The sequence below is a fragment of the Scyliorhinus torazame genome, chromosome 13 (assembly GCF_047496885.1).
Source record: "Scyliorhinus torazame isolate Kashiwa2021f chromosome 13, sScyTor2.1, whole genome shotgun sequence".
NCBI lineage: Eukaryota > Metazoa > Chordata > Chondrichthyes > Carcharhiniformes > Scyliorhinidae > Scyliorhinus > Scyliorhinus torazame.
The window spans coordinates 86,969,628-86,995,147 of record NC_092719.1 but is presented as its reverse complement, the minus strand read 5'-3'; the positions used below and the strand labels follow the sequence as shown (position 1 = coordinate 86,995,147).

Below are 25,520 nucleotides of genomic sequence, written 5' to 3'. Positions count from 1 at the left end.
GAGGGATTTGGAGAGGCTAAGTGAATGGGCTCGGGTCTGGCAGATGGAATACAATGTTGACAAATGTGAGATTATCCATTTTGGTAGGAACAACAGCAAAAGGGATTATTATTTAAATGATAAAATATTAAAACATGTTGCTGTGCAGAGAGACCTGGGTGTGCTAGTGCATGAGTCGCAGAAAGTTGGTTTACAGGTGCAACAGGTGATTAAGAAGGCAAATGGAATTGTGTCCTTCATTGCTAGAGGGATGGAGTTTAAGACTAGGGAGGTTATGCTGCAATTGTATAAGGTGTTAGTGAGGCCACACCTGGAGTATTGTGTTCAGTTTTGGTCTCCTTACTTGAGAAAGGACGTACTGGCACTTGAGAGTGTACAGAGGAGATTCACTAGGTTAATCCCAGAGCTGAAGGGGTTGGATTACGAGGAGAGGTTGAGTAGACTGGGACTGTACTAGTTGGAATTTAGAAGGATGAGGGAGGATCTTATAGAAACATATAAAATTATGAAGGGAATAGATAGGATAGATGTGGGCAGGTTGTTTCCACTGGCGGGTGAAAGCAGAACTAGGGGGCATAGCCTCAAAATAAGGGGAAGTAGATTTAGGACCGAGTTTAGGAGAAACTTCTTCACCCAAAGGGTTGTGAATCTATGGAATTCCTTGCCCAGTGAAGCAGTAGAGGCTCCTTCATTAAATGTTTTTAAGATAAAGATAGATCGTTTTTTGAAGAATAAAGGGATTAAGGGTTATGGTGTTCGGGCCGCAAAGTGGAGCTGAGTCCACAAAAGATCAGCCAGGTGGCCTACTCCTGCTCCTCGTTCTTATGTTCCTCTGACTTGATATGTGCTAGCTGTGTGCAGGGTTGCCTTTAAATGTGGTACCAAAATCATTGAAGCGCTGAGGTGGTGGCAGGGCTGGTGAATCAGAGACCGTCCACCAGAGATATGGCATGGAATTCGAGTCTGCCAATTCTTTTCTCTAAGTGCCACACAATACAGCAGAAAAAACCACCATTGGAGTGCTGCATTATCAAAGGTACTGGATGGGATTCTCCTTTAGCCGCAGCCAAAATCGGGCTGAGAATAGCTTCCGACGCCAAAATTGCGGCAGGCACCAATTTGACGCCAAATTGCAATTCTCCGCACCTCGAAAACAGCGTCAATACATTTCACTCCACGCGTACTTTAAACACTGTTTGCATATAATTAGTGGAACCGACACTCGATTCTTTGTTTTTGGTTTGTTGTTCTCTGCCTCCGGTGAACCGAGTTCCTGACAGCGCGGTTCACTTGTGCTTTCAAAAATCGTGAACCTGGCGTGGTGGCTGCTGAGGGAATGTCCAACATCACCATAGTTTGCGACAGACGCACCGCTGGACAGGTGACTTCTGCCAGGGCTGGGGAAGTAGTGGGGGTTGCCCAGAGGTAGGCTGTGGGTTCTGGGTGGACGGGCATGGAACACCATTGCCGCAGCCGGCAAGACAGCCATGCAACTGTGCACACCGCCAACAGTCCACTTTAAACCTAGCACCATGGGTGTATAGGTGTTCCCCCCGGACACAGCCCCCGGGTGCCCTCTGGCCCCAGCCAACCCATCAGCTGTATGGGCGCGCTCGAGCACACCTATCCCATCTTTTTGGCTTGGATAAGTATGTGTGGGGAGTGTCATGTGTATGTGTGGCTGCAGCTTGTCAGCCCTGCAAGTGTCGATCATAGGCCCAGCGATTCCCACGCCGTTTTTAATGGGAATCGATGGTGTTCAACACGGCACCAATGCTAGCCCCTCAATGGTAGTGGAATCGATCCAGGTGCGGCGCCGATCTTTCTGTCATACAAGTCCACGGATTCTCCGTTGGCATCAACACTTCGTCTCAGAAACGGAGAATCCAGCCCACCATCTTTTTAATGTGATGTTAAATCTCTTGGATGAACAAACTCCCAGAGCACTATTTGAAATACTGTAGGAGAGTTTGCCTGGTGCCGTGCTAATACTTAATCCTTAGACAACGTTATTAAAACACATTATCTTACCTGCAATGTGCACCATTGCTATCATATTGTATTTGATCCCTACACTGTGACTGAATTGCTTGGAAATGACCTAAATTCGTGAAAGATCCTTTCCATGGAAAACCAGTAATTAAAACATGCAGTCATACAACTGAGTTACCCACCATCATTGCAAATAAGTATTTGCTCGATATTGCTCTCTTTATGATTTCAAGTAGGAAATGAAAAGTCACATACATTTATCTAAAATGAATTTATCTTCACCTGCAAAAGCGTTTTGATGTAATCCTTAACACGCCCCAGTCGGAAATCAAGCAGAACAGCCTGCAGCATAAACTCGGTTTGCAATTCAACAAGACCATTGGCCTTTGCTTCTTCGATCCCTTCTTCACAGAGCCGAGCAGTTTCCAGAAAACCTTCATCTTAAAAATAAGAAATAGAAATTTTTTCACACAGCAATGACTTGTCCTTTGAACAGATTTCCAGTTTACCTCGCAGTCCCATCTCAAAGTTTGAATTTGAGACAGCACTGTAAGTACAATCTGTAACACACAGTGTTAAAGCTGTGCACTGCAAATAGCTATTAAAGTTGTTCAAGAACAAAACAATAATTGATTACAAGACATTTGAGGGAAATAGGAAAAAAGTCACAACAATCCCTTATCAATATTTGCCTTGCTAATGATATTTGAAGTTTGTCAGGATCCCACCCTAGTTAGATTTTTAGATCATTCGTCTCCCTTGCAATTTTATTCTTTAAAAGATTGATGGAGTGTGGCTGGATGATATGAAGGCTGCTGTCGTTTGGTGCCACAATTATGGAGTGATATTTCTCCTTAATCCTAGATGTGAAAGTCAGTGGGCTACTAAACCATCCGACCATTACAGCTGATTCTGTCATGAAATTCACTTATATGGCCTCTTACTCAGGCAAGTTACTCAATATTGATAGGGTGCCGAATCACTTCCATTTTACCAAGCAGGAGGATATTAATGGCAATTGTAGGAAGCTGAGAGCAGTGCACTCTTGAGGCCACTCCATTTACTGACTCAATTAACTGTTAACTAACTGATTACTGTAACAGCCCAGAATCTTGCTGCCCTATCAGGCGGTCAGGGGTTGCACAGCAATGCCACTTTATACGCTCTCTAGTTTTGGAAACTGAAAGAATTGATTTGCGATGCATGCAAAAGGATATGGGTGCAGTAAATGGCATCTTGTACTATGGAAAGTCTGAAATCTATGCAACCATTCATTCTCACACATCTGCTGCTTTCTGACAAGAGTGAATGGGATGAAGCCTTCTCTCTATGTACAGTGACCCTCGTTGACCTCCCTGACGCAGCACTGCACTGCAAACTGCTTATATCACCAACAGCAGCCTGGAACAAACCAAAGTCACAAGCAATGTGCTCCTTGTCTTGTTTCACCATTAGCTTTTAAGTCACAGAAGAGTTCTTCAGCACCAGGTCAGACCACCCCTTGTAGGTTCCTGAAACGCAAGGCAATCTGGGAAAAGCTTAAAGCACGCACACACTTTTGTAGCAGCAGTCTAAAGAAACAATTCAGCATATAACCTGTAAAAAGTTAATGATCCCGTTAAACAGTGCCTTTGAACATGTGTTCAGCTGGGCATAGGCTGAAGTGTGGTAATTCAAAAATGCCAACATCAGGCATCAAATCACTGATTGATATCGTAATCTGCCTGCTATGCGTGTTGCTGGTGATTGTTAAGAGTGCACCTGCTAGTCATCTACACCAGGATGCTATCTCTATCAGAAGCATCTGTACGTATCTTTGACCATTTTTGAGAATTAAAAAGGCTAAATTGGGAGTCACAGAGTCAATGGTATATTGAGCAGTTTAACAGTAGAGTGACTCAATGTGATGGGTCCTTTACACGCTTCTTGGCTAAAGGCAATAACATTACAACGCAAACTCTGAAGTAATATTTTGAAATGGCATAAGCAAACTATGACTAAGATATCAAAAAACAGGGTAAATGGAAATTGAAAGCAAAATACCTTTCTTTTGTCCAATGCCATATAGTTGAGCAGTCAGGGCAGTCAACATAATCAACCGACATTTCAACCAAAGACCCAAATGTAAACGTGCACAGGCTTCCACGTTGTGAGGCTCTTGATACAGAATTTTAGTGACCTGGTCCTCAGATGACTGGGGGAAAACATCCTCCATTAAATTGTGAAGAAACATTTTAAGTTGACTTTGAATTAAAGCATTTATTGCTCACAAACCTCACGTCAGCTGAGATCACACTGAGTGTTTCTCTGAACTCAACTTGGAAACCATGAAAAGGAAACTAGATTCACAAAAATCCTCACACATAGGGCAGTGTGGTGCCTCACAGCGCCAGGGACCCGGGTTTGATACAGACCTTGGCTGACTGTGTGGAGTTTGCACATTTGCCTTTTGTCTGTGTGAGTTTCCTCCAGGTGTTCCAGTTTCCTCCCACAGTCCAAAGGCATGCAGGTTAAGTGGATTGGCTGTGCTAAAATTGCCCGGTAATGTCCAAAGATGTGCAGGTTAGGTGGGGTTACAGAGATAGAGTGGGGAATGAACCTAGGCGGAGGGCTCTTTTGGAGGGTTGGTGCAGACTCGATTGGCCTAATGGCCTCCTGCACTGTAGGAATTCTATGATATATGCCCCGAAATATAGCAATCTCAAAAGGAAAGGTGGCCACAGAAATTTGACTATTGAAGTTATAATGTTACTAGTCACAATGTCAGCACACGGTATTTTTCAATATTGGACCACTATATAGCAGACACACATTACATTTTTGCCACTTATCTGTTATAGCAAAATTGCTTTAGTGGACTTATATTTAATGTGACTAATAAATTACTTTAAAATTGTTTATGCCGAGTCATTTACCCCCAAATTCATAGTTAAACTCTTCAATCACTACTGTTCTGTTTGGACTGGGACTCTACTCCCCACACAATTCATGCTGGATCTTTGCCTTTCCGTGGATTCTCTTTACCATTTCCTCAACCCACTAGGGTAAAGTGTTGCAGCATGGTTTGGGACAGGTGAAAGTATGGTAACATGGCTAAGGGAGGATAAAGTGTGTCAACAACAACGATTTGTATTTACAGAGTGGGTTTAATGTAATAAAAAGATTCAACGTGTTATGAAGCAAAATTGGATACAAAGCCACATATTGGGGCAGATTTTTTTTATTGGTTCAGGGGATGTGGACTTCGCTGGCCAGGCCTCCAGTTATGGCCCATCCCTAATTACCCTTGAGAAGGTGGCAGTGGGCTCTTCCTTCTTAAACTGCAGTCCATTTGTGTAGGTACATCTAGAGTGCTGTTAGGGAGGGAGTTCTACGATTATTACCCAGTAACGGTGAATGAACAATGGTACATTTCTAAGTCAGGATGGTGAGTGATATGGAGGGGAACTAGAGGTCTGCTGTCCTTGTCATTCTAGATGGCAGTAGTCGTTGGATGATGCTGTCTAAGAAGCCTTGTGACTTCCTGCAGTGCATCTTGTAGGTGATACACACTGCTGCCACTGTTCAATGGTGGTGGAGGGGGTGAATGTTTGTGGATGGGGTGCCAAGCAAGCCGGTTGCTTTGTCATGGATGGTGTTGAGCTTGGGTTTGTGGGAGCTGCACTCATCCAGGCAAGTGGAGAGTATTCCATCACTTTGTGCCTTCTAGATGGTGGACAGGCTTTAGGGAGACAGGAGGTGAGTTACTTGCTGTGGGATTTTTAGCTTCTGACCTGCTCTTCTATGCACAGTATTGATATGACTGTTCCAGTTCATTTTCTGGTCAAAAGCGACCCCTAGGATGTTGATAGTGGCCAAAAGCTTGGTCAAAGAGGAAGGTGGTAGAGAAGGTTTAGAGCCTTGAAAGCTGAAGGGATGGCCATTAGTTATGGCCTGATTTAGATCCAAGGGTGTGCTAGGTATTAGAATTAGAGGAATTAGGCGATGCCCTGGGCAGGTCGGGTGAAACTCTGTTGCCCTGGCATCACATCTGTCCCTCACGCCTCACATCATCCCCCCACTCCCATAGAGGCAAATCAAAACCCACCCATCCGCATCTCCCTCACATCCCACCCTGCACCAAATGCCAACATCTGTATTGTCCTCTTTGTCCAGATACCCTGTACATACGTGCCACCAGCTGCCCGATCCCAGGACAACTGTAGTCCGGACAGGTATCGTGCTTCTGGAAAGTATGTTCCCATCACTGGTGGAGATGCAGATGCAGAGGCAAGATCTACAGGAAGGGGTGTCAGCAACTTTCCAGTACCTGAAGGTGCAGTTAGAGGAATCTAACCGCCTTCAGATGCAGGAGATCGTACCAACAATTTGTGGTACACAGGCCAATACTGAATGGGTGATGTCCGCGGGTCAAAATGTCACAGCTATGAATCAAGACGTCCAAGGCTTGGGGCACACTGTGCAGTCGATGGCTGAAGCTCAGGACAGGGGAGTCCAGTAACAGGTAGCCATGTACCGGCCTCACATGGACATTGTTGCAGCACTCCAGAGCTTGGCCCATTCACAAAGGGTCATGTCTGAGGGCGTTGAGAGATTTGGCCAGGCTGACTGACCTGGGCCAGTCACAGAAGGACATAACTGAGGCCGTGAGGGACATGACTCACTCGCTGAGGAACGTGACGCAGTCTCTGTGCTCCATGGTTGAGGGCATCAGACCCTGGTGGAGACGAGAGCGGGTCTCCAGGACTGGCAGCGGCAGTTGACGGTAAAGCCTTTGGAGCTCACTCCGGCCTCACCTCTGCCCATGGAGTAGCCCGGGGGCCAACGAGCACCCCGAGGGAGGAGGAAGGGATGGGGCCCATGCCATTGCCTCCCACAGGGGAGGTGCTGGAACACATCAGCGCTTCTGAATCACCCCCATCTGACACTGCCGCATCTGATGGGTAGCGGGCAGAACAGGGTGGCATCTCGTCACCTATGATACCCGAAAGTTGGCCGGTCCGATCCAGATTCAGGCTCTCCAGAGGACAGCCGCCAAAGGTATCTCAGGTCAGAGGGCAAGATACACAACAGGATGCCTCCACATCTGATGTGCTTTCTGGGGTCACATCGAAAAGGAGCAGTAGACTAGCCAGTTAAATTGGCACAGGTACAGCACATAGATTAGAGATAGGGGTCACGGCACAACAATTGTATATAGTCACGATTAAACATCTTTTCACCAACCTTCGGGTGTGGGAGGTTGGTGGTGTGAGTGTTGGAGGATGCATGGGGCAGGGCCCCAAGGACAACTGAACATTCCACCTGGGATCACCCTCAGAGTGAGTGACTCATCACCGCTCACGGTCTCCCTTACCCCCTTACCCCCCCACCCACCTCATTCCCCCCAACCATCCCATATGTGCCTGTGAGATGGAATGGCCAACACACATGCAGGGATCACCCAGCTGGACACTGGAATGTGATCCTGAAGGCTGGAGTCAGACTTTATCAAACGATAAACCATACCAGTGACCTCAACTCCTTGATCTTTACTCTCGTAATGGAGAGGGATAGGAACAGACAGCATGGGAAGGTATTTAATTGGGGGAGAGGAAATTATGCTGCTATTAGACAGGAGCTGAGGAGCATAAAATGGGAACAATTGTTCTTGGGGAAATGCACAACAGTAATGTGGGAGTTGTTTAAGGAGCACTTGCTGCGCATGCTGGGTAGTTTTGTCCCACTGAGCCAAGGAAGGAATGGTAAGGTAAAGGAGCCTTGGATGACAAGAGAAGTGGAGCTTCTAGTCAAGAGGAAGAAGGAAGCTTACATAAGGTTGAGGAAGCAAGGATCTGGCACAGCTCTAGAGGGTTACAAGGTAGCCAGGAAGGAACTCAAAAATGGACTTAGGAGAGCTAGAAGGGGGCATGAAAAAGTCCTGGTGGGAACAATTAGGGAAAACCCCAAGGCATTCTACACTTAGGTGAGAAATAAGAGGATGATCAGAGTCAGAGCCAATCAGGGATAGTGGAGGGAACCTGTGCTTAGAGTCTGAGGAGATAGGGAGGCCCGAAATGAATATTTTGCTTCAGTATTCACGAGAGAGAGGGACCTTGTTGCTCATAAGAACAGTGTGAACCAGGTTAATAGACTCGAACAGGTTGATATTAAGAGGCGAATGTGGCTGTTCGGACCTCCGGGTGCGACGATGACCAGCTGAGTCGCACGTTTCGGCAGCTCGCGGTGGAACGGACTTTTGGGCTCTTAATAGGAGCCCCATCGGCAATTTTAACGGCAAATAACACTGTGCGGTAATCCAGAAGGGAATTCCACCTGGACACGGATGGAAAAAAGAGAGGAAAGTTGCCGGATTGCGGTGGATCCTCTAGAGCAGCGGCCAGGAAGGCAGGCACAAAGCAAGATGGCGTCGGAAGGAGGCAGTTTAATATGGGGCCCTGACCAACAAGAGTTCCTGCGGCGTTGCATAGATGAACTCAAAAAGGAGATGAAGAAGGAGCTGTTGGCCCCGATATTACAAGCGATTGAGGGGCTAAAGGAGGAGCAAAAGACCCAGGAACAGGGGCTTCGGGTCATGAAGGCAAAGGCTGCTGAGAATGAGGACGACATACAGGGCCTGGTGGTGAAAACGGAGATCCACGAGGCACAACATAAAAGATGTGTGGAAAGGCTGGAGGTGCTGGAGAACAATGCGAGGAAGAAGAACCTAAGGATTCTTGGTCTTCCCGAAGGTGCAGAAGGGGCGGACGTCGGGGCAGATGTGAGCACGATGCTGCACTCGTTAATGGGATCGGAGGCCCCGACGGGTCCGCTGGAGGTGGAGGGAGCCTATCGGGTTATGGCGCGAAGACCGAGGGCTGGAGAAATTCCTCGAGCAATAGTGGTGAGATTTCTCCGATATAAGGACAATGAGATGGTCCTCAGATGGGCAAAGAAAACTCGGAGCAGTAGGTGGGAGAACGCAGTGATCCGCGTATATCAAGATTGGAGTGCGGAGGTGGCGAGAAGGAGGGCAAGCTTTAATCGGGCCAAGGCGGTGTTGCATAAAAGGAAGGTCAAATTCGGAATGCTGCAACCGGCAAGACTGTGGGTCACACATCTAGGGAAACACCACTACTTCGAAACGGCAGATGAGGCGTGGACATTTATTGTCGAGGAGAAGCTGGAGTGAGCGGGCCAGAAAAAGAACGTTTGGGACAAAAGTGGGGGGGGGTGAATTTGTGGGATGAAGGGGGGAAAAGGGGGAAGAGAGGACTTCCCAAGTTGTTAAACCTGCGACCCTGTAACTTCTCTCTCTTCCCCATGTCGTGGGGGAGGGGGTGAGGGAGGATGAGGAGCTGAGGGTGCCGGCCATTGGGGGCGGGGCCAAAAGGGAAGCGCGGGCTTTGTTCCCGCGTTATGGTAATCATGGCGGGAACAGGGAGGCAGGAAGGAGGGGGCCTCGCACAGTGAGAGCCAAGGTTACGGGGGGAAGCCGAGGTCGGCCAGAGTTTGCGGACTTCTGGGAGCAACATGGGGGGTGCAATTACGCTAGCTTGGGATCTAGCGGGGGGGGGGGGGGGTTAACTGGGTTGCTGCTGCTGGGGAGAAGGGGGAGCTGGTATGGGAGGGGTGGGTCGGGGCGGGGGGGGGCACCGCCTGGGGGGGATACAGCTACGTGGGAACCGGGTGAGGAGCTGGATTGAAAAAGGAAATGGCTAGGCGTCAAGGGTGGGGGGGGGGTAAAGAGTCCCCCAACCCGGTTGATCACGTGGAATGTGAGAGGGCTGAATGGGCCGATTAAGAGGGCACGGGTACTCGCACACCTAAAGAAACTTAAGGCAGATGTGGTTATGCTTCAGGAGACGCATCTGAAGCTGATAGACCAGGTTAGACTTCGCAAAGGATGGGTGGGGCAGGTGTTTCATTCGGGGCTAGATGCAAAAAACAGGGGGGTGGCCATACTAGTGGGGAAGCGGGTAATGTTTGAGGCAAAGACTATAGTGGCGGATAGTGGGGGCAGATACGTGATGGTGAGTGGCAAACTGCAAGGGGAGGCGGTGGTATTAGTGAACGTGTATGCCCCGAACTGGGATGATGCCAATTTTATGAGGCGTATGTTAGGACGAATCCCGGACCTAGAAGTGGGGAAGTTGGTAATGGGTGGAGACTTTAATACGGTGCTGGACCCAGGGCTGGACAGATCGAGGTTCAGGACCGGAAGGAGGCCGGCTGCAGCTAGGGTGCTTAAGGATTTTATGGAGCAGATGGGAGGAGTAGATCCCTGGAGATTTAGTAGACCTAGGAGTAAGGAGTTTCCGTTTTTCTCCTATGTACACAAAGTATTTTCACGAATAGATTTATTTGTTTTGGGAAGGGCACTGATCCCAAAGGTGACGGGGACGCAGTACACGGCTATAGCCATTTCGGATCATGCTCCACACTGGGTGGACCTGGAGATAGGGGAAGAAAAACAACAGCTTCCACCCTGGAGAATGGACATGGGATTATTGGCAGATGAGGGGGGGTGTTTAAGGGTGAGGGGGTGTATTGAAAGGTACTTGGAACTTAATGATAATGGGGAGGTACAGGTGGGAGTGGTCTGGGAGGCACTGAAGGCAGTGGTTAGAGGGGAGTTGATATATATTAGGGCACATAAAGGAAAGCAGGAGGGTAGGGAAAGGGAGCGGTTGTTGAAAGAACTTCTGAGGGTGGACAGACAATACGCGGAGGCACCGGAGAAGGGACTGTACAGGGAAAGGCAAAGGCTACATCTAGAATTTGACTTGTTGACTACGGGTAATGCAGAGGCACAATGGAGGAAGGCACAGGGTGTACAGTACGAATATGGGGAGACGGCGAGTAGGTTGTTGGCCCACCAACTGAGGAAAAGGGGAGCAGCGAGGGAGATAGGGGGGGTGAGAGATGAGGAGGGAGAGATGGAGCGGGGAGCGGAGAGAGTGAATGGAGTGTTCAAGGCATTTTATGAAAGATTATATGAAGCGCAGCCCCCGGACGGGAAGGAGTGAATGATGTGCTTTCTGGATCAGCTGGAATTTCCTAAGGTGGAGAAGCAGGAGAGAGTGGGGCTGGGAGCACAGATTGAGACGGAGGAAGTAGTGAAAGGGATTGGGAGCATGCAGGCGGGGAAGGCCCCGGGATCAGACGGATTCCCAGTTGAATTCTATAAGAAATATTTGGACTTGCTGGCCCCGCTACTGATGAGAACCTTTAATGAGGCGAGGGAAAGGGGGCAGCTGCCCCTGACTATGTCAGAGGCAACGATATCGCTCCTCCTAAAGAAGGAAAAAGACCCGCTGCAATGCGGGTCATACAGGCCCATTTCCCTCCTGAATGTGGATGCTAAGATTCTGGCCAAGGTAATGGCAATGAGGATAGAGGATTGTGTCCCGGGGGTGGTCCATGAGGACCAAACTGGGTTTGTGAAGGGGAGACAGCTAAATACAAATATACGGAGGCTGCTAGGGGTAATGATGATGCCCCCACCAGAGGGGGAAGCGGAGATAGTGGTGGCGATGGATGCCGAGAAAGCATTTGATAGAGTGGAGTGGGATTATTTGTGGGAGGTGTTGAGGAGATTTGGCTTTGGGGACGGGTATATCAGGTGGGTACAGTTGCTGGATAGGGCCCCGATGGCGAGTGTGGTCACGAATGGACGGGGGTCTGACTATTTTCGGCTCCATAGAGGGACGAGGCAGGGATGTCCTCTGTCCCCGTTATTGTTTGCATTGGCGATTGAACCCCTGGCCATGGCACTGAGGGGTTCCAGGAAGTGGAGGGGAGTACTTAGGGGGGGAGAAGAACACCGGGTATCTCTGTATGCGGATGATTTGTTGCTATATGTGGCGGACCCGGCGGAGGGGGTGCCAGAGATAATGCGGATACTTGGGGAGTTTGGGGATTTTTCAGGGTATAAACTGAACATTTACGCAAAGAGTAGTGAGGCCGTGGAATACCCTACCTGCTACAGTAGTGAACTCGCCAACATTGAGGGCATTTAAAAGTTTATTGGATAAACATATGGATGATAATGGCATAGTGTAGGTTAGATGGCTTTTGTTTCGGTGCAACATCGTGGGCCGAAGGGCCTGTACTGCGCTGTATTGTTCTATGTTCTATAAAAGTGAGTTATTTGTGGTGCATCCGGGGGAGCAGAGCAGAGAGATAGAGGATTTACCGTTGAGGAAGGTAACAAGGGACTTCCGGTATCTGGGGATCCAGATAGCCAAGAATTGGGGTACATTACATAGGCTTAATTTAACACGGTTTGTGGAACAGATGGAGGAGGATTTCAAGAGATGGGACATGGTGTCCCTGTCATTGGCAGGTAGGGTGCAGGCAGTTAAAATGGTCGTCCTCCCGAGATTCCTTTTTGTGTTCCAGTGCCTCCCGGTGGTGATCACGAAGGCTTTTAAGAATTGAGAAGAGCATGATGAGTTTTGTGTGGGCTGGGAAGACCCCGAGAGTGAGGCGGGGATTCTTGCAGCGTAGTAGGGACAGGGGGGGGGGCTGGCACTACCGAGCCTAAGTGAGTACTACTGGGCCGCCAATGTTTCAATGGTGTGTAAGTGGATGGGAGAAGGGGAGGGAGCGGCGTGGAAGAGATTGGAGAGGGCGTCCTGCAGGGGGACTAGCCTGCAAGCAATGGTGACGGCGCCGTTGCCGTTCTCACCAAAGAAATACACCACAAGTCCGGTGGTGGTGGCTACATTGAAAATTTGGGGGCAGTGGAGACGGCATAGGGGAGGGACGGGAGCTTCGGTGCGGTCCCCGATAAGAAACAATCATAGGTTCGTTCCGGGGAGAATGGATGGGGGATTGAGCATGGCAAAGAGCTGGGGTAGTACAACTAAGAGATCTATTTGTAGATGGGACGTTTGCGAGTCTGGGAGCGCTGACGGAGAAATATGGGTTGCCCCAAGGGAATGCATTTCGGTATATGCAATTGAGGGCTTTTGCGAGGCAACAGGTGAGGGAATTCCCGCAGCTCCCGACGCAGGAAGTGCAGGATAGAGTGATCTCAGAGACATGGGTGGGGGATGGTAAGGTGGCGGACATATACAGGGAGATGAGGGACGAGGGGGAGATCATGGTAGATGAGCTGAAAGGGAAATTGAAGAAGAACTGGGGGAGGAGATTGAGGAGGGGCTGTGGGCTGATGCCCTACGTAGGGTAAACTCATCGTCCTCGTGTGCCAGGCTAAGCCTGATACAATTTAAGGTGCTACACAGGGCACATGTGACTGGAGCACGGCTTAGTAAATTTTTGGGGGTAGAGGATAGGTGTGCGAGACGCTCGAGAGGCCCAGCGAATCACACCCACATGTTCTGGTCATGCCCGGCACTACAGGGGTTCTGGGTGGGGGTGGCAAAGGTGCTTTCGAAGGTGGTGGGGGTCTGGGTCGAACCAAGCTGGGGGTTGGCTATATTTGGGGTTGCAGAAGAGCCGGGAGTGCAGGAGGCGAGAGAGGCTGACGTGTTGGCCTTTGCGTCCCTTATAGCCCGGCGCAGGATATTGTTAATGTGGAAGGAAGCCAAACCCCCGGGTGTGGAGACCTGGATAAACGATATGGCAGGGTTTATAAAGTTAGAACGGATTAAGTTTGTGTTAAGGGGTTCGGCTCAGGGGTTCACCAGGCGGTGGCAACCGTTCGTCGACTACCTCACAGAAAGATAGAGGGAATGGAAAAGAAGTAGACAACAGCAGCAACCCGGGGCGGGGGGGGAAGGGCGGGAGGGGGAGGAATCGGACGGACTCTCAGGGATGTTATTGTATATGTATAGGTATTTGGTATATGTAATTGTATATTAGATTATTGGATTGTATTTTTGGAGAGTATTTATTTTGGACAAGGCAGTTGCCATTTAGTTTTGTTTTTTGTTTTTGTTTTAGTTTATATATTACTTATTTATTTGTTTAAAACTGGCCATGGTTATTTATATTGCTTTATTGTTGTGTAAAAGAAACACTACGTATTGTTATGTTTGGCCAAAAAACATGAATAAAATATATATTTTTTAAAAAAGGAGGCGAGTGTGCTGGAAATTTTAAAAAGCATCAGGATAGATAAGTCCCCTGGGCCTGACGGGATATACCCAAGGTTACTACGGGAAGCAAGGGAGGAGATTGCTGCGCCGTTGGCGATGATCTTTGCATCCTCACTCTCCACTGGAGTAGTACCAGATGATTGGAAGGAGGCGAATGTTGTTCCCCTGTTCAAGAAAGGGAATAGGGAAATCCCTGGGAATTACAGACCCGTCAGTCTTACGTTTGTGGTGAGCAAAATATTGGAAATGATTCTGAGAGATAGTATTTATGATTATTTAGAAAAACATAGTCTGATTAAAGATAGTCAGCATGGCATTTGTGAGGGACAGATCATGCCTCACAAGCCTCATTGAATGCTTTGAGGATGTGATGAGACACATTGATGAAGGTCGGGCAGTGGATGTGGTGTATATGGATTTCAGTAAGGCATTTGATAAGGTTCCCCATGATAGGCTCATTCAGAAAGTTAGGGGACATTGTTTTAAAATGATTGGAGGAAGGTATAAGGGAGATGCCAGAGGTAGATTCTTTACATAGAGAGTGGTGGGTGCATGGAATGCACTGCCAGCAGAAGTGGTGGAGTCAGAGTCATTAGGGACATTTAAGTGACTCTTGGACAGGCACATGGACTGCAGTAAATTGAAGGTGTAAAGGTTAGGTTGACCTTAGATTAGGATAAATGGTCGGCACAATATCGTGGGCCGAAGGGCCTGTACTGTGCTGCACTGTTCTATGATGAGGAGCACCAGAACACATCTCACAGTGAGTCATCATCATCCTCCGTCTCGTGGACAAGACCCGCTGATACTGACTGCCGAGGCCAACACATTATAGTGATGCTTGTAGGACCCTCAGAGGGAGGAAAGCGAGCTGGGGTATAGGGATGAAGTGAAGGAAGCAGGGATAGGGGAGCATGTGAGTGGCTATGGGGAAGGCGGTACCACTTGGAAGGGGGTGGATGGGAGGGAGAGGTGGGATAGGGTTGCAGAGCTACCAGTGGCCAGGCCTAGTAGGCAAGTCTGGAGGTGATGAGGATGTCCCTTGTCACCCAAGAGCGAGCTAACCCATCATCCGTGGGAGCAAGTCGAAGTTACCGGTAACCGGCGAGTGCGCCAGGGTATATGCGTCATGCCAGCTGCCTGGGTATCGACTGCAGACATTCATGATGTGTAGCTAGTGGTCACACACCAACTGAAAATTCAGGGAGTGGAAGCCCTTCCGATTGATGAAGGGTACCCCGTGATGACCTGGATCTTGCAGGGGCACATATGTCTCATCTCTCACCCCTGGACTGGGGCATGCTAGTGATGGCAGCAAATCCTGCTGCCCAGGCTTCCTGGATGCATGGTCCAGATTGAAGTTTATATTGTCTGCTGCCCAGGTGCATTGGGCATCCGTCACAGCATTGATGCACCTGAGAGATCCCAGACAGGACCCTGCTTGGCCCCTGGCAAGACCCAGAAGCACAAAGGTTCTGGGTGACCATCACCTTGATGGCAACTGGGAGCTGGTGTCCGCCTCCAAACTCCAACTGTGCCAGGTGTGCCATCATCTGGTTAGCTGAAGTCTGTGGCAACACAGGCGGTCTGGCATCTCCTCGAAGGACAGGCATCTCTTCCTTGGCCTGTTGGATACCCAGCACTCAAGCCTCTGGCTGGACCCTGATCTTCTGGGGCAGACTCCTGTTGGGCAACATCCTCCCCAAGCAGGCCCTGTGCCTCCTGTGGCCGCAATGGCAGCTTCCAGTGTAGGGGGGGTGGGGGGTAGGCGAGAGAGAGAGAGACATGTTAGCAAGATGAGTATTTCCTTACCTTCCAGATCCAATAGGCTACATGATGACCCTGAGTTGCACTTCAACTCCACTCTTCACATGTCTCCCCCAACTCACACCCACCTCTCAGCCGTTCACCCTGATATGTTGCCTTTCACGATACACCCCTCTCTCCATCAGGGAGTGGCACTGGGGAGCCTCTATCCTCACCAGCCCCTCCTTGTCAACAGGGGTACTGGTGGCTGCCGTGTCAGCGGTCAGCTCTGCAGCCGTTACCCGGTTTCCCCAGTGGGTTTCCTAATTGTGTGGGCCGTGTGTTATCCCGGCAGCAGAGTGGCATCTGGTTGTGCGGTGGACAGGGTCACCGTGTACCACTAATTGCCTCCATGAGGCTTGTGAAGCAGGGAAGTGTGCATCTGCTGGGAGCGTAGATGCGGTGTGATGTGGGTCCTGGGTGTGACAAGCAGGTTGAGACAAACTGGCTGTGGGCAGGACAGACGGGAGCAGGGACTCAGTGGGCATGCAGTGCTTGGAGACAGCTGGTGATCCTGCGGAGTGGACTTGCTGGTAGTGTCACTGGTGAGGCCTCTGCCTTTAGAGGGGCAGTGTGCCATGGATGGTGGCAAAAGGTCACGGTACAGTGCAGAAGGAGGCCATTCAGCCCATTGAGTCTGCACTGGCGGAAAAAAAAATAATCAGGTGAAAACAAAATTTCACGAAACTCAAAAACACACATGATTTCCCCCTTTTTTTTGGATGAGAAAAAAAAGTCACAGAAACAAGCGCCCTTCATTAACAATATCCAAAAGTTTCTGTGAACTTGCCCCTCCTTTCGTAAAACAGTCTGACAGTTGGTAGCGCCTGTCGACCCATTTAATTTTTGTTATTTCCCCTCTGTCCAACATCTGCTTCAAACTTGCGATAACCTCTTTTCATTGACACTTTTTGTGGAGTGCACATTTTCCCACAGGGATTTATTGTCAATGTGACAGTCAATAGGTATATTACCCAAATCCCCTAATCCCAAAATTTCTGTCAATATCATACTTATATAAAAGATCATATCCACCGCCTCTACAAGGCTTAACGTCTCAGCAGCCAAAGTGCTTTTTACCACTCTCCTTATTTTCTTAGTTTCCCACACAAGCGGGCAACATTTACCATTGTTTCCCAAAAGGAAAATTATAAAACCTCCTGCGCTTGCAACCCCATCACATAAATGTGCGTAGGACGCATCGGTATAAACTATGAGTTTCAAGTGCCTAAGGTCACCTAAAACCGGGAACTTCAAAACACACTCATGCATTTTTAGTTTGGCCAACGCTTTATTTGCTCTTATCATGCCTTCCACTTTGGGATCATTCATTTTTGTACACAACTCTAAGACATCAAAACTTACATCCGGTCTAGTCTGTCTACCTAGCCAGTTCAGTTGCCCAATTAAACTTCGCAGTTGCTCTTTTTCTATCTTTGAAACCATTGCGTCTTTTTGTGAAACACGGTCATGGCTAATTGCTATTGGGCTGATGCTTTCCAAATAAGATTGCTGACGTAAAGTTGCCCCTAACTTAGTCTGTCCAATTTCCAGTCCAATATATTTAAATGCACCGGACGCCTGACTTCCAACCCTGAATTCTTTCCTCAAACCAGAGATTACAATAGCTTCAAAATCACTAGTCCCACCCCACAAAAAATCATCGACATGCGTCATAAAAATGCCAGAAAGATTTTCTTTATAGTGCCAGTAAAACATTGCAGGATCTGCTTTCAACTGGCAACAGCCTAACTTTAACAAAACTGACCTTACCGAAAAATACCAGACTCTAGATGCATCATTTAATCCATACACACATTTGTTCAACTTCCAGAGCACCCCTTCTGTGTTAGCCGCTTCTTCAGGAGGATGGAGAAAAATGTCTCTCTGAAGCTGATGCCCCTGCAAAAAGGCAGCTTCTATATCTACAGATTTGCATTCCCATGCCTTTGTGGCTAATAGAGCCAGGACGATCGTTAAAATAACCTTTCCTACTGTAGGTGAATCAACCCTTAAATCCTGATCTTCTAAGTTTTCTTCAAATCCCCTTGCCACAAGCCTGGCCTTTGCCTTATAAGTTCCATCCGGAAGAACCTTTTCCGTGCAAATCCATCTGTGGGATAGAGCTCTTTGTCCCCTATCCAGTACTTCCGTGTATACCCCAAATTCACTCGAACTATGCAATTCTTGCTGTTTAGCTTCTTTGATAACTTTTTCATCTAATTTATTTGAAGCCACCAAAACCTCACGTGCATGTGGGCTTCTACTCCTATTAGTATTAGTAGTCTTACTCATGTTCCGAGATCTTGATAAACTACGTCCCCTCTCCTGCCTGGTATCTCGTTCTGTACTGCTACTGGTAGAACCCTCAAGAGTATTGAAAGTCAAAGAGATCTAGGAGTACAGGTCCACAGGTCATTGAAAGGGGCAACACAGGTGGAGAAGGTAGTCAAGAAGGCATACGGCATGCTTGCCTTCATTGGCCGGGGCATTGAGTATAAGAATTGGCAAGTCATGTTGCAGCTGTATAGAACCTTAGTTAGGCCATACTTGGAGTATAGTGTTCAATTCTGGTCGCCACACTACCAGAAGGATGTGGAGGCTTTAGAGAGGGTGCAGAAGAGATTTACCAGAATGTTGCCTGGTATGGAGGGCATTAGCTATGAGGAGCGATTGAATAAACTCGGTTTGTTCTCACTGGAACGAAGGAGGTTGAGGGGAGACCTGATAGAGGTATACAAAATTATGAGGGGCATAGACAGAGTGGATAGTCAGAGGCTTTTCCCCAGGGTAGAGGGGTCAATTACTAGGGGGCATAGGTTTAAGGTGAGAGGGGCAAGGTTTAGAGTAGATGTACGAGGCAAGTTTTTTACGCAGAGGGTAGTGGGTGCCTGGAACTCGCTACCGGAGGAGGTAGTGGAAGCAGGGACGATAGGGACATTTAAGGGGCATCTTGACAAATATATGAATAGGATGGGAATAGAAGGATACGGACCCAGGAAGTGTAGAAGATTGTAGTTTAGTCGGGCAGTATGGTCGGCACGGGCTTGGAGGGCCGAAGGGCCTGTTCCTGTGCTGTACATTTCTTTGTTCTTTGTTTGTACTGCTTGATCTATCCCTTCTGCTGTGGGATGTCCTTTCAATAGTTCTCGACCTTTTCCTGCGGACCTGTTCACTATCCGATGTACTATCTGAACTGGCACTGCGTTTCTGTGCCCTCCATTTTTGAACTTCGTTTTCCCAATCCATTGTCTTGACTCCTTTCCCTGAATGCTGTACATTCAACAAATGCTTATACTTTCCAGTGGCCTTCCCTGCTCTACTAATAACAGTTGCATCCTTCCATTGACTAGACCCTTCAGGCAAGTATGTCACTTTTATACCAACTTTTGGCAGTTGCCCTTTCGGAAAAATGGCCTGTTCTAATTCATCAGAAGTGCTGTGTTCCTCCGCAGAAATCCTGTCTATATCAGTTAATTGGTCCTCATAGTTCTGTAACACATGCGTACCAGATGACTCTGGTTCCTCATCATGTCTGTCTGCTCTGTCTAAATTTGAAAATTTGTAATCTGTACCCATTATCCTTGATGAATGTACCCTAACAGTTTGATTACCATGTTGCGAAATAATTGTTTTGCCATCTATGCCTATGATCTTCCCTGGACCTTTCCATTCATTAGAATTGTCTCTCTTATAGTATACCATGCCTCCTTGCTGAAAAACGGCATCTGATGGCCGTAAGTTATGTCTAAAAGCTCTGCGAATTCTTTCAGAGACTTCTGCTTCCAAAAAAGCTGCTATGTAATGCATTTAAATGTTCAGCAAAACCAGAGCTAATTGTAGTCCCCTCCCAAGCTGGAGGCTGGTCATTCAAAATGAATGGAATTTTAGGATTTCTACCAAACACTAATTGATAAGGACTATAGCCCCAACCATCTGCAATGAATTCTTTGCATGTACTGTCCATGCTAAAGCTGAATTTAGCCTGCAATTGGGTCGATCTGCCAAAATTTTCCGAAGCATGTCATCGATGACACAGGCACCATTACTAAATGGGCTTTCTGCAGCCGTATTCATAACTGTGATATTCACATTTTCACACACATATCCCTAAACTCAGCATTAGCAAATTCTCCCCCATTGTCCGTAAGGAATTTTGCCGGTGTGCCCATTCCTGTCCCTATCCATTTTTCCACGATTTGATCCAGAATTACTCTCTTTTCTTTACTTCGTACAATCGTTGATTGACTAAATCTGGTTGCTAAATCTACAAAATGCAAAATAAATATATTATTTGCTTTATCCCAGATCTTAAGGTCCATGGCCACAATGTCATTAAAATCCCTGGCCAAAGGTAGGGTTACTATCGGTCGTGCTGGTGTCCTTCTGTACTTCCTACAAACTTCACAGCGGTCACTAACCTGTTCTATAAGTTTAGTATAGTCGTCATCCCTTACCCCTGCATCCTTTAATACATTTTTCAGCCTCTGAGGAGACGGATGTGCAAATTGCCTATGCAGTTTTAATACCTCAAGCTTTTTATCAGCTAAAGTCCCATTTTCAACTGCCATTAACACATCCTTAACCACTCTACTTGAAATATTATTTGTCAGTAATGGAATACAAGTGTCCCGACTGTGTAAATTGTACGTCCACCGTCTTTCCAAAAACTGTTGCCTTATCCTGTTCCATATCCAGTTTAATGTGTGCTTTCTTCATCGACGGTCTGTTCAGAAGCAAAGGTATCTCACTTGATACAACATCCGTGCTGATGAAATGATTCACTCTGGCAATATTGCAAGGGATCACCACTCTTTTCAGCGACTTCAGAGTATTATCATCCCCAACCCTGAAACTTGTGGAACTTTCAAATTCCTTAACCTTGTTACGATTTTCAACATTCAAAGACTCCAGGTAACATTTTAACCAGTCAATTCCACACACAGTAGATGTGCAGCCACTGTCCAATACAGCACAGTTGAAAGATTCTGCAACCAACACCCTCATTACTGGCGTAAAACTGCTTGTCACTAGGACAATGCCTTCTTTCTGGTCACTATCTTTTTCCTCTTCTGACTCTTCCGTGTCATGTGTCGCTTCAAACGAGTTGGCCAGTTGAAAGCATAATGGTATTGAGAGTCACATCGAAAACATCGATTTATCATGCCCCGTGCATTTCTGAAGTTTATCTTCCTATTGTAGGTTCTAACTGGGTTTCTGTCTTCATAATTTCCTTGTCTCGGTCTCCTTGGTCTTGAGCCCTGTTCGTAGCCATACGATTTCGCCATCCTGTTAGTAGTGTATCTCCCATATTCTGCCTTATTGCAGGCTGACCTATTTGGGTCATCAGAGACATCGGAATCGAATGTTTCCCCAGAAACGTTTGTAAAGCTTTTGTCATCTATTCGAATAAGGTATCCTTATTAGTAAACTGAACTCCTGTCAAAACCAGGAGCCTATCCATGTTGCTCACTCTAGCACAGTCAAGTAATTTAAAGGCCAACACAGACTGTGGAAATTCCAGGTTGTATTTCTGCAGTCTTTTATATAGTCTGCCAAATTCCATTATATAGTCTTCCATGGAGATATCCTCCATTTTCCGGAACTTATCAAAATCCGACCATGCTTCATACGCACTTAACAAGTCATCGTTCTTATAAATCTTATCCATATGATGTAATAAAGTCTCCAGACCTTCATCTGAGTCTAACTCTTCCAATTCCAGCTCAGAAAGCACTTTGTTTCGGATTTTACTGCCATATGGTAGAGAAAGAGCCAATGCCACACCTTGTTTTCTCTTTCCCAAAGCAGTTACCTTAGTCCACATAACTACTGCACTTCTCCATTGGTCGTACGATTCCCTTTCAGAAAATAAGGGAGAATAGTCATATCCAGCCATCTTTATCCTCGGTTCAGCCATATATCCCTTTTTTTTTCTTTTCTCACTCACTCCTTGGTTTGATCTGGAAAAGTTGTATCTTTCAACCCTTCACATTCACACAGCAACCATCCTCTGCTCCCAATTGTTAGACATTTGAGTTGCTGTGATGTGAAGAGTCTAAAGTTCTGTTCCTTTTTCACAAACACACATTTATTTCCTTCCAACAGCCTTTGCATAAATCTCTCACTATACATCACCTGACAGAGGCCACCTGGAGCCCCTTTATATATCAGTGTCAATTAATGGATACTTAACATAAATGAGACAACTAATTGCAATGTCTCTTAACAAATTACTTAACAACTAAGGGCAATTTAGCATGGCCAATCCACCTAACCTGAACATCTTGGGCTGGATTCTCCATTCTGGAGACTAAATGTTGAGCCGTTGTGAAAACTGTGGAGTTTCACGACAGCGAAATCGGGGCCACAGCTGCAGCTATTCAACCGCGCCCAAGGGGCTAGCACAGGATTCACGAGGAACGCCACATTTTGGGAACGGAATGGCGGCCGATTCGCTGGCTCCGTGATTGCCGCACAGCTGCTGTTGGACTTAAGGGATTCTCCCCCTCTCACACACAGCGTCACAACCAACATGGTCGCAAAGAGAGCAGCGCCACGCTTCCACGTGCAGAACTGGAGATCCTCCTTGACTCAGTGGATGAGAGGAGGCTGGTGCCCCTCTGATGAGTGCACTGAGGAGTGCCAACACCTGGCGTGCCACTGATTGAGCTTGGCCACGCCCATCCCGTTGATGGGTCAGCTGGGTCTGAGGGTTTCCAGAGGGGTGGTGCTCCAAAATGACCAGAGGCTCTGTGAACATTTACAGGATATAGTGTGAAGCTAACAGAGTGAGCAGCCAGGGGGCTGTAACTTGTACCAAATGGGTGTATTTAAAACAAATACTGCAGCAATGGCAGTCTGAGCCAGGCCCCCCCAATCTCGAGGGGGACACCCCAAATCCACAGAGCTGTCACCAAGTCGCGCCCCGTTACTCTGCCCGTTCTTGGCAGCCACTCCCCAACAAACAGTATAATTGTTAACAGTTTTTCAAACTTTGTTTGCCTTCTCTCTCCCCTTTGCAGCCATGGCTGCTGGGTTTAAACTGAAATGGCAAGAGTCAAAGGAGAAGAAAACAAGGCCAAAAACAAAACTGATAGGCAGAGAAACCAAGGTCCAGATTCAAATAGGGCCACATAGAAAAATATTGGGAGCATGGCGCCCGAATCAGTGGTGGGCGCAGAGCTCGATTTTAGCCAGACGCCCGATTCTTCACCCGATCGAGGCTCACGTTTGCAGTGTCGCATGGCGGACATTTTCACCTCGGTTTTAATAACTTTACTGCAAAAAACCCCAAAACATAAAATATGACAATTTCTCACACAAAGGCCTCAACACGCCGTGTGAGAATCGTGGATTGCTGGAGTATACATGAAAATTTTTGGAGGGCAGATAGGTCTGCATAAAAGTCATGATCTGAAACTATAAACTTCCCAGCCCTTGTTGTATTTAAAAAGAAACAAACAGTAGCTATCAGTGAGAGTTTAAAAAAAAACCTCTGCTGGACTGTTTTGTACACATGGGTCGGTTAGAAAAAGTAGCAGCATCTGGTCACGCAGATCCGAAAGAGTTCTTTGTTGACATGTCTCAGGAACTATTATTGTATCACCATGAATATGTGACTAAGTGTGCAAAGAATTAATTATCTCAGCAGGGGGTTCACAGTGTAATAACTTCCTTTTAGCTGTGAAAGGATTATCTGTGTTTAATGTGTGTGCTGAATAGATGTTTGTTTCTTTTTTTATCAGAGATTAGCCACTTGAGGAGATTTTAAAAAGTTGAATGGGTTTTCTGAATGGGAATTTTTTCATTATAAAATGTCTATGACTGAAAGCTGTACTAGGTTGTTAGAAATGTACTTTTTGTCATACCAACATGGATCCTGAGGTTTGGCCATGGTGGATACTTGGTGAGTTGGCATGGAGGGCCTGGGGGGGGGGGGGGGGGGGGGGGGGGATGTGGGGACTATGAGTGGTGTGGAGAGATGAAGGGCCATGGGAGGCGAGTGTTGAGATGAGAGGGTGTGATCGATGAGTTCAGGAGGGCCAAACAACCTCTAAAACAAATGGGATGAAGGCAAGCCACGGTGGGCCTTCTAATCAACTTGCCTCAGTACTTGCCCCCCTTATACTTGATGGGCCCCATTTCACGTGCCTGCATCCTGCACCGGCACCTCCCAACCCAATCCAGGGTGTGTTCAACAAGTCAGGGAATTTTCTGACTCGAGCTACCCACTTCAGTAGCCAAACCCAGCGACATAGCAACAGATTGCAATTATATGGTGCCTTGATGTAGAATAAGATTCCAATATGCTTTACATGGGAGTAAACAATGTAAAATGTTTACATCAATATTTACATCAGATTATGGGATTTTCTTTGGAAAGAAATTGATGCACGACTGCTATACGAATTGTTGCCTAACTTACAGTGTTCGTTCTCAATCTGTTCTTGAATGCTGTTGAAGGGTTCCTTGTAATATGTTGTTTCTGTGTCATCAAGATTTTGGATCTTTTTAAGAGTTGAATTGCAGATAATGCAATGGCAGCACTGTAAAGAACGGACAACGATAATAAATGACTTAAAGCACTATTTGAGTCTCAGTTTGATGAAACATTGTGTTTCTACTCAGAATGACAACATATAATGTCAAACATAAGCTTAATGACAGCAAGGACAAAATGAAGAGTAAATAATGTTTTTGAGATATCTAAGTATCCAGAATGGAAATGTTTTCTCCATTGTACACTCTGATTCTCGATATTTCACACAGCAAATTATTAACTCATTCTTCTGGGTCTGGTAAGAACTTGGATCTGCTGGCTGCCAGGTTGGCATGCAAAGGAAACTAAAATATATTTCCCACATGAATTAAAGTTGTAGTTGAGCCGTTGGGATGCTAATGAAGCCCATCAACATCTTTAGAGAAAAATCTTGCTGCCTTTCAATGAGTGCTTCACTCAAAAGAGAAGGCGTAAATCACAACCCACAAGAATGGACATGGATTGGATAAGTTCCTGAAACCATTTTCATTGTCTATTGCTCACATGTCATCTTGCAGAGAAAGTTTTTAAAAACTCTACATTTCATCTTTAATTCATGAAATACAGCAAAGCTAAAATCCTTCTGTAATGTTAAGTCAAACAGCGGGCATGAGAAAAAATTGGACCTGAGCCTCTATTTAGTCACATGGAGACGAGGAATATTTTATGTTTTACTGAAACAGCTTGTTTATGCAGAGAAATCATTCCATAATACCAAATATAAATCTGTAAGAACAAGGACAAAATGGGATCAGTTATTTCTTATTTGAAATACATACACTTCCAGAACAACACCTTGCATTTATATAGTGCCTCGAATATTGTATACCAAGTTGGGTGGGAGGGTGAACTGTGACGAGGGTAAAAAAAAGCCTACAGCATGATCTGGACAGGTTGGGCGAGTGGGAAAATCAATAACAGATGCAGTATAATTTGGATAAGTATGAGGTATTCACTTTGGGAGCAAAAACAGGAAGGCAGATTACTACCTGAATGGTTGTAAATTGGGAGAGGGGAGTGTGCAGTGGGACCTGGGTGTCCTTGTGCACCAGTCGCTGAAGGTAAGCATGCAGGTGCAGCAGGCGGTAAAGAAGGCTAATGGTATGTTGGGCTTCATTGCGAGAGTTTTCGAG

General features: G+C 46.9%; 1 protein-coding gene across 2 annotated transcripts in view; it reads right to left on the bottom strand.

The window, feature by feature from the left end:
• Positions 1-25,520, bottom strand: part of LOC140388177 (cilia- and flagella-associated protein 54-like) — a 948,449-nt gene that overhangs the window by 247,077 nt on the left and 675,852 nt on the right. For both annotated transcript variants that reach the window (XM_072471937.1, XM_072471938.1), the window contains 3 exons: positions 24,274-24,394; positions 4,036-4,186; positions 2,275-2,432 (listed from right to left, as the gene is read on the bottom strand). In XM_072471937.1, the coding sequence (XP_072328038.1) occupies positions 2,275-2,432; positions 4,036-4,186; positions 24,274-24,394 (430 nt within the window). The remainder of the gene's footprint in view (positions 1-2,274; positions 2,433-4,035; positions 4,187-24,273; positions 24,395-25,520) is intronic.